This window comes from Borostomias antarcticus (genome assembly GCF_949987555.1).
Source record: "Borostomias antarcticus genome assembly, chromosome: 1".
In the NCBI taxonomy this organism is placed as follows: Eukaryota; Metazoa; Chordata; class Actinopteri; order Stomiiformes; family Stomiidae; genus Borostomias; species Borostomias antarcticus.
In genome coordinates, this window is record NC_140234.1 from 29,091,770 (window position 1) to 29,111,850 (window position 20,081).

A 20,081-nucleotide genomic window follows, 5' to 3' on the forward strand; every position below is an offset into this window, starting at 1 on the left:
ATATCTACAGTAGAGATGCAGATTGAGATTGATAAAGTCGTAATATTGACTGAAGACTAACGTCAGCTGGCCAGCAAGCTAAACTTAATTTGTTACAAGCTTATAGGAACATTTATACCAAAAAACAAACAACCTAGGATCCAGTGGCCAGTCGGCTGACTAGCGATATAATGAAATGGTAATGCATAGCTGATAGCTTGCTAACGTTAAGCCATACAGATACAACAGCTACACTAGCTAGTGTAGTGGCTAATGTATGCGTATGCTGCCTAGTTTCCACGTATGGACTCAGCATCGTTGAATGGCCCGATGCGCTCAAAGGCATTGCCAAGACGAGGATTCTCAAATGATTTGAGGATGACATACTACAGAATGACTTACTCAAACGTTGTGTATTTTTTTTATATTGAATTTTTTATATTATATTTATATATGTCCTGCTTACCTCCTGCTATCTGATATTCTTGTTATTCTTGGTCCAGCACTCTCATCCGGAAGTGATGTCACGACTGAAAACAGCCTGGCATTTTTTTTGCAACACTCAGTGCCATTGGGAAATATTTGACTGAATATCAATTTTCCTGATTTCACACACAAGATTCATCAAAGCAGAAACTGGCTTTTGCGGAAGAACAGGTTTATTTGATTGCATATTATCATACCATACTGATTTGTATAATCATGATGCAAGTAGATGTCTTTTATCCTATGTATCTGACATATTTCAGCACACCAGCCTTTGATCTAACTAGGACTTAATGCCACAAACATTTCAATCCTGGAAATGATACATTTCTGATCAAAATGAACCCCACACCACAAAGGGTTTCAACATCATGGGTAGGAGCTGAAGCATGTCTCAACAGTCTCGTTTTAAAGCACGACGTCCATAAAATCCAGTCTTCATTCATCTGTAGAGGCAGAGCAAACACATATTCAGCTGAACATGGATGAACCAGCAAGACTCAGTTACATCTAGGCTATATGTCAGAGTATGAGGATGTGTTTTAATCAAACATTTGCAGATTAAATCCATTTCAGATTTAAAGACTGACCTGTAGCACAGGGGAAGACATATTCTACCTCCGCCTGGTCACCTGGGAGGAGCAGAGAGCTTGGTTAGAAGAGGGACACCAGTGTTCAGTAAGACTAATTAGAGAGGTCCAGACTGGTTCAGCGTCGTTGAGGATGACCGGACTAGTTGAGGCTGTCTTACTTGGCTGGTAGTAGTCGTAGATCTTGACCACTGCTGGTTTCAGCTTCTGGACTGGGAGCTCCTGGATGATGTCTAGGGAGTGGTTGATGGGAATGCCTGATGGCAACTGGTGGAGAGACAAAGCATGGCTCTCATTTTGACTCATCATGGCGTGTGGGAGCAACCGACAGCAGGATACAGTACAGTATAGGCTACTGTTCCAGAATGTCAGATTCTCACCTCTCTCAGGTATATGATCACATGGTCATTCTTGGTCTCAACACGGTCGACGAGGAGAGAGTGCTTCAGCTGTGAAGACAAGCAGAGAGATGGATATCCAGCTTGAAAGGACAGGGGAAGTTTCTGAAATGGTTCCTAAATTATACCAAAAAAACACATCCCAGGACAATAAGGAATGTTCTGATTAGAACTCACCTTGTTCAAAGACTCTGGGTCTGGGACAAACCCAGACAGCATTTTCAGATCCACTATAACCATGTTGGTAGTGGCCTCCTTTCCACTATATCTGAGAAGGCAGAGAGACCAGGAGTACATAAATGTACCTCATGTCATACTGGGTACACAGAGAAATGGTTACACAGTACTGGATACTCACAATACAGTATAAACACAGTACTAGCCACACACTAGACTGGCTACACACAGTACTAGGTACACACTAGACTGATTAGACTCAGTACTGGATACCCAGCTGAGTCTCCACAGCCACTCGGGGAGCTCCAGGTGACACAGGAGAGCTTCCTGATCCCCAGACCTCCTCAGAAGGTCCCTCTATTGTCTGAGGAAGGTGTCTGCTCTTGTCAGACTGCTGTCGTTGCTTACCTGGACTGGAGCTTCAGGGTGAGTCTGGGCCTCATAGAGTTGGAGTTGCAGAGTCCTTCAGGAGTCACCTGGATGCTGAGTGTAGAGCGTTGAGTAGGGGTGGGGATGTTGTAGTGAACAGCCACCTGGGAAGCAGGAAGCCAGTTAGCCAATCATCTGCTCTGGTGGCATCTAGAGATCATAAGAAGCTAGAAGGAAATGCCACAAATAACGTAATGCCTTGCAAAGATTGTGACATCATGAGATTCATAGTCTATCACAAAGGAAGATAGAAAAACAAAACTTGCGAAGTAGGTCAGAGTGAATGAAGATGCTCCAGATGTTTAATAGATAGTTGCCAGCCAATGAGCTGTAGGAGAGCTGTGGGTTCTGCTCCACTGACCTGCACTGAGGCACAAGCAGTGCCTTTAACCTGTAAGCGGTACCTCCCCGCCAGGGCCTGCAGCGCCCTCTCCTGGTAGAGCAGCTTGTTGCTCTGGTTGACTTCAAAGAGCTGCACCTCCCCACTTGGAGGCTGGACTGACACTGAGCTGGAGCCCTCTGGACTGAACACCAGAGAAGAGAAGCGAGCCAGGGCCTGGAGTGCCACCACTGTGTCCTACACACACACACGCACACACACAAACACGCACACACACAAACACGCACACACACACACACACACACACACACACACACACACACACACACAGTTTATCAGGCTATTAATCAGGAGCTAGTAATGGTGCTCAGAGAGCACAGACCTCCGCCCCTGAATGCATTTCGTGGCTTTCATGGCATTTTGTGCGCCAAAATTGAATGAGTGCTAAATTGTTCCATGCTACACCCCTCCACCAATTTTCATGAAAGGTGGTCTGGTAGTTTTTGTGTAATCCTACAACAAACAAATAAACCAACAAATGGCTCGTGAACCCGCCCTGTGATTCAGATCCACTCCCAAATTGAATGGGTTCTACGTTGGCCCATGCTGCATCCCTCCACCAAATTTCACTAAATTCGGTCTGATAGTTTTTGCGTAATCCTGGTCCAAAAACTGAATGGCCGGCCACATTTGGGCGGCTTGTGGATCCGCCCCGTAAGTCGGATCTGCTGTCGCTGGGCGGAGGTAAACATGTGACCAGGACCGCCCAGCCAGGTGTGTCCTCTGTGGTGCTGGGGTGTACCTGGGTGGAGGAGAAGCCTCCGTAGGCGTTCTGCTGGCGGACCAGCCACCTGACAATACGGGAGGCATAACCCTGGTCTGCAGCCGACACAGAGGAGGAGCTGAGGGTCGCCAGCAGCACGTAGGAGCTGATCTCTACCGACAAAGAGACTGACGAGGGGGAGGAAGACTGGGACCAGTGAAGACCCCCTGAGGAAGCAGGAACACACACATACACACACACGGACACACACACACACACACACGCACGCACACACACACACACACACACACACACACACACACACACACACACACACACACATACACACACACACACACACACACACAGTGTTATATGTGTGAAGCAGCAGTGGTGAGGGCAGTAGGCCAGCAGAGCAGGGCTTACCCTGGGTGGAAGCCATCTTGTCCAGGTGCTTCAGAAGCGTGGCCCGGGTCTCCATGTCCCCAGCCAGAGTGAAGGTGTAGGCCAGCAGAGCTGTGGTGTAGGTGTTGCTCATATCACTGCTGGAGTTCCTCAGGCAGGACAGGCTGTTGGCAACAACAGGATCCTATACAACAACAACAACAACAACATGACACAGCAACATTACATTACTCTTCGCATCGTCTTGATGTCTCTAGCTGCTGTCGACACATACTGTACAGTTTATAAATAGTATACACACTCAACTACAGGAAGTTCAGGGAGTCCCTACTCACCGATACTGACTTGTTGAGCTCCAGCATTGAAGCAGTAATGTAGGCAGTGAGAGTGACCTCATCACTCACTCCTCCCTGCAGATACAACAGGATGATTGATTAATTAATTAATTGATTAATTAATTAACTGACATGTGCACACTGGACCAGCATGGACGCCTCTCTGACATCATCTCATCGGTCTGCCTGATCCACCTCAGCAGAAATACCTTCATTCTGTTGTTGAAGAGTTTTCCCAGTCGGAGGAAACAGCCATTGGGTTTTTGATGATCTGCTAACCACTTCTTAGATTCCTCAATAGTATTGGGATCAATATAGATGAAAGACTTGGCTTTGCCAAAAGACCTCAAGACAAAGGCAGTCAGCCTAGGGGGGGACAGAGAAGGAAATTCGGTGACTCTGCATTCTACTGGCTCTGTCATGAAGCTAACAGGATGCTGTCATACTGTACGTATATTTGACTTGACAATGACCCTATCAATGCTCACCATGTGTTTCCAGCTCCTTGTCCAAATGTACTGTAGGCACCGTCAGAGTGCTTGTAGTTCAGCTGCCTTTGGTACCCTGCCAATGGGGATTAGAAGGTCAGTGGTTATAATGTGCTATATACACAACCATGTATTCAGAGATGTACTGAAGCTATTGTCTATAAAGCTAGGATGACCTATAAGCTATAAAGAGGGAGAGTCTACACAGCTTCTGAGGAAAGGTTCAAGAAAGAAGGTGTCAGCAGACAGACAGGGACAGCAGACAGACAGGGTCAGCAGACAGACAGGGTCAGCAGACAGACAGGGTCAGTAGACAGACAGGGACAGCAGACAGACAGGGTCAGCAGATAGACAGGGTTAGCAGACAGACAGGGTCAGCAGACAGACAGGGTTAGCAGACAGACAGGGTCAGCAGACAGACAGGGTCAGAAGACAGATAGGGTCAGCAGACAGACAGGGTCAGTAGACAGACAGGGTCAGTAGACAGACCGGGTTAGCAGACAGACAGGGTCAGTAGACAGACAGGGTCAGTAGACAGACCGGGTTAGCAGACAGACAGGGTCAGCAGACAGACAGGGTTAGCAGACAGACAGGGTTAGCAGACAGATGGTAGCTGGTGTCTGACCGCTGGTGAGGAAGTTCTTGGCCTTTTCCTGGATGGCTGAGGTGAGCTGCTGGGTGTTGCTCAGATACTCCAGGATGTAAATGTTGGGGGCCAGCAGGGCCATGTTCTGCTCCCCACAGCCATAGGGCATCTTCAGCAGCCCATCCAGGTTCTGCAGGGCCCGGCCCAGGATATCTCCTGCAGCGAAACACACACCTTACTGGAACACTGGCTCTTCCTGCAGAGGGACTACAGTACCCATAGGGCTTTGTGGTGTGACTTCCGTTCATCTTAGTTAAGTGTACTCTAAGCAAAGACCACGGCATCCCGTCTCCCTATTAATAAAATGACCCTAACCAAGCATCACCATGAAGGACTGGGAGCTCTCAGAGAACTAGTCTGCTATACTTACCCAGGACTGAGACAGAAGCTCTGGCAGATCCATCAACCACTACCTTAGGCAGCTGGATGTCGACCTCCTCTGTCACTCCTCCTGGGAGCAGAGAACCAGCAGGAGCCCAGCGGAGGAGAGGACAGACCTTAATGAGGGTTACGACCAGCACACCACATCTACTCACACACTTAGCAGCTTAAAGACACGGAGATGATATCACCAACTCAATCACAGTCAACGCTGCACAACACTGACCACTGCCTGATGGACATAGCAGCCAGTTGTAGGTGTCTGTCTTCTCAGTTCCTTCAGCCTGGGAGAGAGGGAGACAGAAAGAGAAGGAGGGAGAGAGGGAGAGGGAGAGAAAGAGAAGGAGGGAGAGAGGGAGAGAGAGAGAAAGGGAAGGAGGGAGAGAGGGAGAGAGAGAGAAAGGGAAGGAGGGAGAGAGGGAGAGAGAGAGAAAGGGAAGGAGGGAGAGAGGGAGAGCAGCAAGGTATGTAGAGAACTGCCATAATCAGAGAGACAACCAGCGGAGTGTCTCCATCTTGGTTAAACCAGTAGTCATGTGAGCTGCACTGATCCCAGATCAGAGATTTGATTTATATTTTACATTCTAGTCCTTTAATAGACACTCTAATCCAGAGTGATTTACAGGAACAATTAGTGTTACAGTAAGTTGCTAAGGGGCACATCAATGGATTTTTCAACTACTGGGCTTGACCTTTCGGTTACTGGTCCAACACTATAACTAGCAGGCTACTTGACACCCAGAACCTTCCATTTCCTGTTCTGACCCATGGTTCTGACCCACCTTCACCAGGAGGCTGCGTGTCACCACATCGATGCGGCCTCTCTCTGGTACACTGACGATGCCATTGTCACAGCTAGCATGAGACGGCACAGCCTCCGCAGTCACAGACACGTTCAAAGACCCTACACACACACACACACACACATACACACGCACACACACGCACGCACACACACAGACGCACGCACGCACACACACACACACCCACACACACCCACTCACACAAACACACGCACGCACACACATACACACACACACACACATACATACACATACACCCACACACACAAGCACACAAATTACAATGTACAAAGGAGGTTGTCGGAAATTCTATTTCAGATGTTGGATACAGGTTGGATGAATATTGTATGCAGGATTATGGAGGCTATACAGTATGGAGATTAGATGAAGGTTGGATGGAGGTTGGATGGAGGCTAGTACTGTATCTCACCCAGGACTGTGGGGTCCATAGTCCAGCTAAAGGTGCTGCGTCCGTTAGCACACAGACAGGAGGAGTACTGGACACCGGTGAGGGGGGTGAGAGTGTAGTCCAAGGAGGGAGCTGGGCTCACAGACACCTGCAAGAGACCAACACCGCTGAGAGTCCAGGAGGAGAACGCTGCTTCAATTGTGGAGAAGAAACACCTGACAGAACCAACCATAAGACCCAGGTCTATCTGGAGAAGCACATTTAAACCACTGACATTAACATGGAACCAGTTCTAGAACCCTGCTGGTGTGGTCAGGTGGTGACATCATCAGAGAGAGACAGAGTACCATGATGCAACTGGGCAGGTAGTTGAAGACGGTGGCCTTCAGCTCACACAGCTCTCCCCGGATGACGGAGTAGGGCAGGCTGAGCTCCAGGAAGAAGGGCTGGAAGACGTTGAGCTGCTGGGGAGGAGCCAGGCCAAGGCCCCCAGGGGACAGGCAGAACGCCTCCATCTCCCAGGTGGTGATGGTGTCTGGGACAGTCAGGGCTACATCTGCTGAGCCAGACTCCCTGGACAGACAGATAGAAAGATGTGATATACCGTATGTACAGTAGAGGTCAGATGGTAGAAAGACAGAAACACTAATGCCGAGCTCACACTACAGGATTTTTCAAATCCTAACCAATTTCGAAATCGGGTTACATCACGCACATAAGGAGAATCTTAACAGATATTCTTCTTGCGCATCTCAAACAAGCACACACAGCAAGTGTGTTCCTTGAAAATAACGTCCCAGCACACACTACAGGATCTTATCGTGCCCGAGGGAGCAACGAACCACTGGTCTGGCTGTCTCGCTTGTAAAGTCGGGACGTAATAATCTTAAATATCAAACATGTTTGATATTATCGGGGCCGCTCCGATGGGTCTGCGAGCCGATCGGGAGGTTTAAGATTGGTTCTGTGAACCCCTCACAATACAAGATCATCTGGACCGATCATCGGCCCCGACCAACGTTCCAGACCAGATTTCTCCTCCAATTGTCGGGAGGGGTGAATCGGGGATAAATCGGCCTACAAATTCTGTAGTCTGATCCGGCATAAAGAGTATCAGCTGTGTGCTACTCACCCCACCTCCACCAGGTCCCAGATCCAGGTCTCAGGGAAGAAGGTTCGGACTGTCAGGACTGGGGGAGGAGGACCATAACTAGAGCCTTTCGGACCGGCTCCAGCCATATCAATGGCCATTGCTATAGGACCACTGTCTCCATACCTCCCCACTGTGGAAAAAACACACAACATATACTGTTTTTATACAACAGCAAAAACACACAAAAACATTTTATGCCATATAAAGTAATACAATACTAAAACGTATTCATAAATGAATTTATTCCCCTAAATAATTGCCATGCCCACAGGAAACATTCATGTCTTCTAAGGTCCTTCTGTTACGTCCAACTGCATGTCTGCTCTATGAAAACCACACAATACAAAGAAAAATCTCACCATAACTGTGATGATAATAATCTCTTCCTTTGTACTTTAGGCAGGATGGTTCTCTGAGCAACAGGTTTGTTGCCACCTTCAGTCCCAAACTCTAAACAAAACAATCATGTTTCTTACTCCTGTTAAGGACTACAGATGGAATGAAGCTTTTAGCAAAATCTGGTGCGGCCATCTTTTTGTTTCTTGCAAACATTTAATGCATGTGCACATTGTCCTATTAAATATATGTAAACGAAAGTAAACTAAACTTGTACTATGTTAGTGAGGCAGGGGGCCAGGAGTGTCCTGGTCTCATTACATCTAGGACCAGCTGGCTGAAGGAACAGACACACAGCCCCACACTTTCTCAGTCCAAAACCGGAGGGGGCAGATGTGCAGTACTATCTTGGAGAGGTCTGTCTGGCAAAATATATTTACCTCAATAAGACAAACATGTATGAATAAAGGTGAAATAATCCCTGGAGGAACGTACCTGAAACACGGCGTAGGCGCCCTCGTCGGCACGGCCGGGGTAGGGAAGCACATACCTCCTGGGACGCACGTGGAGGCAGCTCTGAGGATCGTTCACCTCGTAGGGAGGGGAATCTGCCTTTGTGACCGGCAGCATTTGAAATATCTAGTGAGGAGCAGAAGGGAGGACAGAGGTCCCTCAGAAAACCAGACATGAACCCATTAGGTTTGTCAGCCCAGCAGCAGACCAGACTTCTGAATGTGTTGGGTATTCTGAGTGCGTTGAGTGTGTTGAGAGTTCTGAGTGTGTTGAGTGTGTGAGTCCTGGTGTTACTACCTAGGCTAAAAAGCCTTAAAAAAAGGCTTAAAATTATTATTATTATTATTATTATTATTATTACTTTGTCCACATCCAGCTGCTTCCCAGGCTCCATGATGAGGACACTGCGGTCCACGGCGCTGAGGCCACACAGGGAGCCCGGCTGGGCCAACACCTGCAGACTGCTCTCCTCTCCCGGGATCGCTCTGGACGGAGAGAACGCCACCGACACCTGAAACACACACACACACACACACACACACACACACACACACACACACACACACACACTCACACATACACACACACACGCACGCACACACACACACAAACACACACATACATACACACACACACACACACACCCACGCACGCACGCACGCACACACACACACACACACACACATACACACACACACACACACACACATACATACACACACACACACACACACCCACGCACGCACGCACACACGCACACACACACACACATACACACACACACACACACACATACACACACACACACACCAAATCTATATCATGTCACCATTTGTATCTACATGCATTCTTTAATCTGACATTACAAACTCACCTTGTGTTTGAAGCATTTCTGGGTGGGGAAGTCCATGCTGTGAGCAATGATGCTCTCACTAGGCAGGACGCTGTAGACCAGCACCTGGACGAGGGGAGCCATCTCCGGAGACACGCCCAGCTGGAAGGTCACCTCCCCCTCAGACACTACAACATCACAGTAGGTCAAGACCCTTCCAGTCAGACCCTCCTCCTCACTAGCCAAGACGATCCTACTCCTCCTCACTAACAGGGACTATCCTCCTCCTCCTCACCTGGAACAATCCTGCTCCTCTTTACTCACCAGGACTATCCTACTCCTCCTCCTCACCTGGAACAATCCTGCTCCTCTTTACTCACCAGGACTATCCTACTCCTCCTCCTCCTTCTCCTCGCCTGGAACAATCCTACTCCTCTTTACTCACCAGGACTATCCTACTCCTCCTCCTCACCTGGAACGATCCTGCTCCTATTTACTCACCAGGACTATCCTACTCCTCCTCCTCCTCGCCTGGAACAATCCTACTCCTCTTTACTCACCAGGACTATCCTACTCCTCCTCCTCCTCGCCTGGAACAATCCTGCTCCTCTTTACTCACCAGGACTATCCTACTCCTCCTCCTCCTCACCTGGAACAATCCGACTCCTCTTTACTCACCAGGACTATCTTACTTCTCCTCCTCCTCGCCTGGAACAATCCGACTCCTCTTTACTCACTAGGACTATCCTACTCCTCCTTGTCGTCCTCCTCCTCACATGGAACAATCCTACTCCTCCTCTTCACACACCAGGACTATCCTCCTCCTTCTCCTCCTCACCTGGAACAATCCTCCACCTCTTTACTCACCAGGACTATCCTAATTCTACTCCTCGTTCTCCTCACCTGGAACAATCCTACTCCTCCTCTTCATACAGCAGGGCTATCCTTCTCCTCCTCCTCCTCACCTGGAACAATCCTACTCCTCTTTACTCACCAGGACTGTCCCCAAACTCCACCTTCATGTGTCCCTGCTGCACGATGACGCCCCTGGATAACGCCTGGAAGAGGGAGAGTGGAGAGCAGCTGTTTACACAAATCAAATCAAATCAAATCAAACTTTATTTGTATAGCACATTTCATACACAGAGGCAACACAATGCGCTTTACAGAGAGAAATGGGGGGGGGGGGGGGGGCGCATAAGTCCCACCCCTACATATTCTACAACACACACTGAGGGGAAGAGCAAGACATCCTCTGAGGGTGGGGGCAGGGTTAGGGTGAGGGGGAGGGCAGGGTGAGGGGGAGGGCAGGGTTAGGGTGAGGGGGAGGGTGGGGGCAGGATTAGGGTGATGGGGAGGGCAGGGTTAGGGTGAGGGGGAGGGCAGGGTTAGGGTGAGGGTGGGGGCAGGGTTAGGGTGAGGGGGAGGGGAGGGGAGGGGAGGGGAGGGGAGGGGAGGGGAGGGGAGGGGAGGGGAGGGGAGGGGAGGGGAGGGGAGGGGAGGGGAGGGGAGGGGAGGGGAGGGGAGGGCAGGGTGAGGGTGAGGGTGAGGGTGGGGGCAGAGTTAGGATCTCCAGGTGTTTCCTGGTCTGACTCACCAGGTATATTAAATCCACAGAGCCCCTGGTGACTGTCTCACCAACCAGGGTGTATTTGACGGTGATCATCTCTTTTCCCCCACAAGGCAGAGGTTCGTCTTTCTTCTGAATGGCCAGAAAGCTGATTGTTTTGCTGTCGGCTGAGGTGGGCTGGATCATAGACAGTGTGTGTACTCCTGTTTTAAAGTAGGGAGACCTATATCCATAATATTCAACTTTTCTTGTGGCACTTGCCTGTAAAAAAATAAATAAAAAAGCATTATTTAAACACTACTTCCACTCCTGGCAAGACTGTCTTTCAAAAAGCTAGAAAGACTTGATCTTACTATCAGCTTAATATCGTCTTCACGGAAGTCCGTTGTGTTGAGGGTGAAAGTGGCGATGCCATCTCTGTCAGTGGTCAGATTCTGTAAAAGGCGTGGGGACCACTGCTCCCCCTCAAACAGGTAGACCACCTGGTCAGTTATGGGGCTGTTGTTGAGGTGGACCACTTTAACCTGAGCGGGGGAAGATACGGTGCTGGATGTAAGGTCTTTGTTACCTCAGTAACAAGCCTTAGAATGACACTTCATAGTTTACACTTAATGGAAGTAATCTGTCATTTGAATAAATCCTATTTGTATTTACCTTGCCCTGGACTATTGCTCCACGCTCGAAAACCTTTGGTGTTTCGATAAACGTGTGTGTTCCCCTCACATATGAAAGTTCAATATGTTTCACCTGGTGGCTTGTTATACCTGTCAAGGGGAGACATGTTAGAACAGCACCAGTGGACAAAGTGGACAAACCCTGAGTGTTTCTAAAACCACAAGATGAAAGTGCTCTAGAGTGAACTGTAGAATAGTGTAGAAATAAATACAGTGCACTAATACAGTATAGTGTAAAAAAAATAAAATAAAAGAAGTAGTAATACAATGTAGTAATACAGTGTTGTACATAATACAATATAGTAACACTGTTGTATGAAAAGACCAAGTCATCAGTGCTCACCTGTCCCCTCCTCCTCTACCTTGGCGCTGAGTATGAGTGTGTCTCTGACAGCCTTCTGGTCCATCTTTGTGAAGGTTGACATGTTGAAGACATAAGAGCCACAGCCAGTCTTGTCCAACTGAGAACAGAGCAAAACTGGGCTTGTATCTGCAGCATCATACAGTCACACAGACATAGTATTACTGTGTGCCGGCCACAGCTGGTCCTGATGAGTCCGGCTTAAGGAAAGCAGACACAGCAACTGAGGATTAACTACCCCTTTGACCGCCAAGACTCTGCATGGCAACCCAAATATCAGACCGCTAGTTAAAACAGGAATTCCCAGAAGTCCAAGGGTGATATTTGTGCTTTTCTGGTTGCAGGCAAAGCTACTCTGCTACATACAGCACCGTATACAGTCCTGTACATACCTGCGTGGCCTCTATGTGACAGGGGGCAGTGATCTCTAGGGTTTCTGTAAAATCTTCAGGTCTAAACAAGTGTTGGTTCAGCGGTCTGCAGATCTCCATTTCCACTGTTCCAGGGACTGGCTGGCCATACGTGTACCTGGCAGCAGAACACGCGTAACAACAACCTTAAACGTCTGAGGTCAAACTATTCTGACAGCCCATTCAAACCTGTATAAATCCCACCTCATGGGTGTTCAGATAAGCAGTTTATAGTGACATGGCAGCTCTTATGCAACTACAATGTTATTATTACAGGTATTGCTATGGAGTAATACATGTACACTTAAAGATAAAGTGTTAACATTCAGTGTTAACCCCCTTCTTTGAGGTATCTCTGGACTAAGGTGACCAGTTAAGAAAGCCTAAATCTAGCCTACTTTATCCTGTTTTTTTCTTAAATGATCTTAATCCATAATTTTGTTTTGTTTTTGTTTGGGTCATTAAGTAATGTGTTGTGTTATTGTTGTCTTGTATATCAAATGATTTTTACTCAATCCATAATCAATCAATCAATCAATCAATCAATCAATCAAACATTGCTTAACTGTGATGAGGAAGACTTACGTGGCACACACTTCAGCTTTGAATTGCTCTTGAACAATGCTGATGCTCTCTTCCATCTTCAGCTTGATGTCAAACTTTGGCAAAACTGAACACAGAGAGTACCAGGCAGGGTCAACTGAACACAGAGTACCAGGCAGGGTCAACTGAACACAGAGAGTACCAGGCAGGGTCAACTGAACGCAGAGAGTACCAGGCAGGGTCAACTGAACACAGAGTACCAGGCAGGGTCAACTGAACACAGAGAGTACCAGGCAGGGTCAACTGAACACAGAGTACCAGGCAGGGTCAACTGAACGCAGAGAGTACCAGGCAGGGTCAACTGAACACAGAGAGTACCAGGTAGGGTCAACTGAACACAGAGAGTACCAGGCAGGGTCAGTGTCTTGATTTTGGATTGAACCTTGGTTTTCTGCACGCTAACTCAAATATCTGCCATTATGTTAAAAGGATATCCTCATGGTTTCAGAATGACAATCTCTCAGGGCAAACTGAGTTCAGGATAGTGTAGTTCTAAACCACCTACTCCACTACATCAGCCTGGGAACTCAAGCAGACTGCCATCCAGGTTAAAGGTCAAGTAGCACAACTCACCATACTTCTCTACCTTGAAGCTGTGATAGATTCTCTTTTCACCAATAACCACAACAACATAATAACTTCCTTTGGGAGCTTCGGAGTTCAACGGGTGAGAAAGCTGCAGTATTTTGCCATTGGATGTCGTGTTGATCCACTGTCCAATCCTGTTGGAATTCACATCCTGGTTAAGTGACAGGATGTGAAAGACATGAAAATTACAGTTAGAATTCAAGTTTAGAATTGGGGAAAATAAGACTGATAGAAAGACATATATCAATGATTGATGTCCCTGGTAATGCTGAGAAACAGCTGAGTATGGGCTGGGGGGGGGGGGGGGGGGGGGGGGGTGGCAGGGAGGTAGAGCTGAGGAACAGCTGGGGGGGGGGGGGGGTAGTGCACATGGATGATGGATATGGATGACAGCTCAGTGTGCCACTGTCTGCTAGAAGCCACATAACATATCTTATTCAAAAGTTCTGAAAGTGTTCAACAGTTCCTTTTACTACAATACCTGTCATGGATGATGTATTTGGATGATGTACATGAAAGGTGGATGATGACCAATGTGCCTGTCATTATCAAGTAAAGGACTGGAGACTATCTTACCTCCACCTCTATGACGTCGTACTGTGAAGAGCAAACACAAAGCAGAAGAGTTACATTTAAAATCCCTTCAGAACGACAACCTTCTGAAGTATTACCAGAGAACAGAATGGTGGTGGGAGGCATGTGGGATATTTTAGCTGGTGAGGAAAATCTGTCGGCGCATGACACAATACCAGTACTGAATCAGAGTACTGATGCAGAGGATCAACATTAAGCTGCCCTCTGCAGTACTAGACTAGACTAGTCTATCTATGACAGCCTTACTCGTCTTCCATCTATGGTTGTCCACTAGTCTACATCCACAGTTGTCCACTAGTCTGCCAGCCATCCATAGTTGTCCACTAGTCTACTATCTATTGTTGTCCACTAGTCTACTATCCATAGTTGTCCACTAGTCTACTATCTATAGTTGTCCACTAGTCTACTATCTATAGTTGTCCACTAGTCTACTATCTATAGTTGTCCACTAGTCTACTATCTAAAATTGTCCACTAGTCTACTATCTAAAATTGTCCACTAGTCTACTATCCATAGTTGTCCACTAGTCTACTATCCATAGTTGTCCACTAGTCTACTATCCATAGTTGTCCACTAGTCTACTATCCATAGTTGTCCACTAGTCTACTATCCATAGTTGTCCACTAGTCTACTATCTATAGTTGTCCACTAGTCTACTATCTATAGTTGTCCACTAGTCTACTATCTATAGTTGTCCACTAGTCTACTATCTAAAATTGTCCACTAGTCTACTATCCATAGTTGTCCACTAGTCTACTATCCATAGTTGTCCACTATTCTACTATCTATAGTTGTCCACTAGTCTACTATCTATAGTTGTCCACTAGTCTACTATCTATAGTTGTCCACTAGTCTACTATCTATAGTTGTCCACTAGTCTACTATCTATAGTTGTCCACTAGTCTACTATCTATAGTTGTCCACTAGTCTACTATCTATAGTTGTCCACTAGTCTACTATCTAAAATTGTCCACTAGTCTACTATCCATAGTTGTCCACTAGTCTACTATCTATAGTTGTCCACTAGTCTACTATCTATAGTTGTCCACTAGTCTACTATCTAAAATTGTCCACTAGTCTACTATCTATAGTTGTCCACTAGTCTACCATCTATGACATTGTATCATAATTGCCGTGAAAAAGTCAGTTTTGATGAGATTTTATTAGGCAAAAACAAACCTGCTTATTTATTGTCTGTCATTTTCACAAATAATTGTTTAGATACATTACAGTAGATCTCTAGGAAAGCATTTAGAGAAAGGATTGTGTGATTCATTAATGTTCTTGGGATCCCCCGGTTGAGAATCACTGCACTAGTGTATGTGTCTCTGTCAGTCAACTGGTCTGATATTCACACCATCTTTATACTGATGTCTCAAGGAGATACATCTACAGTACATCTCCACTGTCTAAATGTCTAAATGATCTAAACAACATGAGCTTCCTAGATTACATAATGTTGCTCTCTGGGGTGTGGGGGGTATCTCATGGTGTTCTCTGGGGGGGGGGGGGGGGGTCATATGGTCAGGAACAGTGTCATGACTTCTGGTTCTATAGATTTATTTTTCAAGGGGCTCTGCTGTACTTTAGCCCTGACACGTACCGTACGGTTACAGCTGCAACTCTGAGCTGTTTGTGTAGCCTGATCAAACAGACAAGGCAGGCTAAAGAGCAGTACTATAGAGTTACAGAATGCCTAGATGTTCATGGAGGATGCCCAGTCAGTCATAGCAGTGTTGGATAATGAAAGGTTTTGTCTCACTGTACAAAAGCCTGTACAAAAGCAGCATTTCTGACAATACAGATGCAGTATCTTTACATGTTTATCTGATTGATATTGCTCACACAGTGGTCACACACTTATGATCCTGCTGGCTAGCAGAGGAAGGGACTAGTTATCGAGGGGTCGTCCAAACAGAGCTCTGTGTAAACAGAGGGGTCGGAGGTCCACATCAAACACTCACCTGCTGATTGACCGGTCTGAAGCTAGTGTCCAATGTTACCACTCTGAAATGCACTGCAGAGAAATAGGGGAACAGACTCTTCAGATGATATAAAGCATCCAAAACTGCTCTAAACAGATACAGTACAATGGTGGATGAACTTTTCTTTCTTTTGTTTGACATATGATTGTCTTGGCTTTGTCAATAGTTTGACACAGGAGACATGTTCACTGGACAAATCACCTGTCTGTCCTGGGATGTAGATGGGTTTGTCTGTCTGGATGAATGTCAGGGGACCATAGGGTCTAATCATGACTTTCCTCTCCTCTGTCGATGAAAACGCTTCACCTCGAACCTCCACCTTGAAGTTCTGCACCTTCTCCTCCTGCACTACTGGAGCCTATCAGGAAGAGAGAGAGAGAGAGAGAGAGAAAGAGAGAGAGAAAGAGAGAGAGAGAGAGAGAGAAAGAGAGAGAGAGAGAGGGGGGGGAGTGAGAGAGAGAGAGATAGAGAGAGGGAGAGAGGGGGGGGAGTGAGAGAGAGAGAGATAGAGAGAGAGAGACAGAGAGAAAGAGAGAGAGACAGAGAGAGAGAGAGGGGAGAGAGAGAGAGAGACAGAGAGAGAGACAGAGAAAAAGAGAGAGAGAGAAAGAGAGAGAGGGGGGAGAGAGAGAGAGACAGAGAGAGAGAGAGAGAGAGAGAGAGAGAGGGAAAGAGAGAGAGAGAGAAAGAGAGTCAATCAAAAAACAGCACATATTCAGAACCAGATAGATTTCACCAGATCACATTCGGGCGGCTGCGGCTCAGGAGGTAGAGCGGGTCGTTCAATGACCCTAAGGTCGGCGGTTCGAATCCCGGCTCCTCCTGTCCACATGTCAAAGTGTCCTTGGACAGGACACTGAACCCCAAATAGCTCCCAATGAGCAGACTACCACCTTGCATGGCAGCTGCCTCCATTGTTGTGTGAATGGGTGAATGAGAGGCCATTGTAAAGCGCTTTGGATAAAAGCGCTATATAAGTGCAGTCCATTAACCATTTACATTGATACGACCAAAAACACGGCACTCAGAAGATGCAGTGGAGGAGAAGCAACAGGTGGCCTGGCCAGAGAGTCTGTGCTCCAATGAGAACAGCATGGCTGCTGGACTGACCTGGAACTGGAAGCAGCGGTGGAACTCCTGGTCAGAGGTCTCCTGGAGGAGGATCCGGTTCTGCCCCTCGGACAGCAGAGAGATGGTCATGACCAGAGTCTCGCTGGGCCTCAGGAGGCTGGCGCACAACTGGGCCTCAGAGCCGGCTGGGATCACCGCAGGGATGGCCACCATGTAAGCCCTGCAGGGAGAAGACACACACACACACACACACACACACACACACACACACACACACACACACAGACATGCACACAGACATGTTGGCTTAAAGTATCTATTATTTGGTGACTACTGTAGCATAAAGGGTAGAGTACTGTTATGCCTGGTATCTTTAAGAGTGCAGGTTTACTCACGGCTTTGGGGTTTCCTGACCGACGGCCAGCAGGAGGAGCGAGGCCAGCAGCATCCACCTCCACATCGATACCCCAGGAACAACCATATCTGAAGCTGCTGTGTCGCCTGTGTAAAACTGGTCACACACAACTCCTACAGCACACTGAGCTGAGGGATGAGCAGAGGTACTTATACAGCCCCGGAGGAGTCAGGAGCACCAATCATTAACAGGCTTGTGTCAATACCTGGGGCTTGCAGCACACTGAGCAGTACAGACCAGCATCATGAACTTTGGCTACAGTCCAAAGGCTCTTCTGAGAGCTGCAATAATCAATCAATCAATCAATCAAAGCTTTATTTGTATAGCGCATTTCATACCCAGAGGCAACACAATGCGCTTTACAGAGAACAAGGGAGGTGGGCATACGACCCACTCTCTACATATTCCAGAGGGAAGCAAAAAAACAGTAATCACCCGGGGGCCAGATAAGTGAGCTGTAAAAATTCTTCCCTGACCCCTCTCAACAGAGGCGATCGAGCAAGCTCCAGGAGTATGTTTGTCTACCGGCTAAGAACATTTATAAAGCAATACATTGCATTAAATTACATTTCAGAGTGAGAGGTTAAAAGCATAATAGGAGAGAGAATATTCTACGGACATGCTACATCATCTACAGCAGACACAGGGGTATCTATCGGACTTCGGGAGGTCTGCTGGTGACAGTGGGGCATCCACTGGACCTGGTTAGAAGATAGGAGGGAGAGAGAGAGGCACTAGGGAGAGGGAAGGCAGGGAGAGGGAAGGCAATAATAATAATAATAATAATAATAATAATAATAATAATAATAATAATAATAATAATAATAATAATAATAATAATAATAATAATAATAATAATAGCAATAAGGGGACAAAGATCTAATCTTCACATCATTTTACCTGTCAGGGCAAGTTCTATCTGTCTGCTGTAAAGCTAAGTATCTGGGACATGTCATCACAGATCAAATGTCTGATGATGATGACTTGTATAGACAGCGCCGCATGTTATATGCACAAGCTAACATGTTGGTTAGGAAATTCCACTGGTGCTCAGACAATGTCAAGATAAGCCTGTTTAGAGCGTACTGTACTCCTCTCTACACTGCTCCCTTGTGGATAAAGTTTAATAACGCTAGCATCCATAAGCTAAAGGTTGCCTATAATGACTGCATGCGTATATTGCTTAAAAAGCCAAGGTGGTGCAGTGCAAGTGAACTGTTTTGTAGTGCAGGTGTCAATACGTTTCATGCCCTGTTGAGGAATCTGATGTACAAATGTATATGCCGACTGAATGGTTCTCAGAATTCCATTATTGTGCTGCTGTCGAATCCTGGTTTCAGTGCGGTGAGATACCAGTCACCTATGTGGAAACACTGTTGTTGCCTTTTTTAATTTTTGTTGTATGTGTTTTGTAATGGACCATGAGTCTGCATAAAAAAGTTGATTGAATAATACTAATAATAACAATAATAGCAATAATAATAATAACAACAATAATAATAATAGCAATAATAACAATAATAGCAATAATAATAATAATAATAATAATAATAATAATAATAATAATAATAATAATAACAATAATGAGCTTTATTTGTATAGCACTTTTCAGACGGAGACTGCAACTCAGAGTGTTTTGACATTCCAGCACAAAACCATGGACATGTGTGATATTTATCATCGGGTCGTCCACAGACGGGCCTCCCATCTTTGTCTCCAGTTATCCCGGCCCTCCATACACCCGGCCATCTCATCGCTGGTCTCCACTCCAGCATCCATCTTGATTATGTCCACAAATGTTTTGGTAGGACGTTCCTCACGACTTGCGTCTGCACCATGCATATGGCTCCCTTAACACCAGCTTCCTGGCTGGAAGCTCATGGTGTATGCAGCAGTGCCCAACCAGCCTCATTCTCCTTGCTGCTATCTTCCCACTCACCCTTGGGTTGAGAGCTTTATACTAGTCCAAACTCAGTGTCTCTGCGACCTTCCCATGTTGAGATATGGCCATTTCATTTCTCCCCATTGACAATGAAGTCCAAAAATGAATGGAGGTGAATGGCCGTCTGTGTTTGCCATGCAGGGTGCTAGCCTGCTCATTGGGAGCAATTTGGGGTGCAGTGTTTTGCCCAAGAAGACTTCGACATGTGGACAAGAGGAGCCGGGATTCAAACTGCTACAGTACCCCTACAATCATTGGACGACCCACCTCCTGAGCCACATCCGCCCAAAATTGAATGGGTTCTATGTTGGCCCATGCTACACCCCAACAGACAAATAAACGCACGAACAAACAAACACATGCCACTGAAAACTTTTCACTCCTGCCCAAAAAATGTATGAAGGT

The 20,081-nt window shown here is 46.8% G+C and overlaps 1 protein-coding gene across 2 annotated transcripts; it reads right to left on the bottom strand.

The window, feature by feature from the left end:
• Positions 1-623: 623 nt before the first annotated feature.
• LOC311309927 (alpha-2-macroglobulin-like) lies at positions 624-17,846 on the bottom strand. Of its 2 annotated transcripts, none has more exons than XM_084439278.1 (36): positions 17,715-17,846; positions 17,359-17,539; positions 16,450-16,606; positions 16,228-16,280; positions 14,246-14,266; positions 13,655-13,820; positions 13,064-13,148; positions 12,461-12,596; positions 12,051-12,168; positions 11,688-11,797; positions 11,387-11,557; positions 11,061-11,294; positions 10,458-10,521; positions 9,506-9,651; positions 8,993-9,142; positions 8,614-8,757; positions 8,142-8,232; positions 7,762-7,912; positions 6,977-7,202; positions 6,651-6,777; positions 6,200-6,321; positions 5,644-5,701; positions 5,407-5,484; positions 5,016-5,192; positions 4,391-4,466; positions 4,112-4,268; positions 3,903-3,977; positions 3,589-3,751; positions 3,202-3,389; positions 2,421-2,636; positions 2,039-2,163; positions 1,631-1,721; positions 1,436-1,504; positions 1,217-1,322; positions 1,056-1,097; positions 624-911 (listed from the first exon to the last, which is right to left on the bottom strand). In XM_084439278.1, exons 1-36 carry the CDS (start codon positions 17,798-17,800, stop codon positions 904-906), a joined length of 4,368 nt encoding a protein of 1,455 aa, XP_084295404.1. In that variant the 5' UTR covers positions 17,801-17,846; the 3' UTR covers positions 624-903. The 2 variants fall into 2 exon arrangements, with proteins under 2 accessions (XP_084295404.1, XP_084295403.1); XM_084439277.1 differs by having other exon boundaries at positions 5,407-5,487.
• Between the last annotated feature and the right edge of the window lie 2,235 nt (positions 17,847-20,081).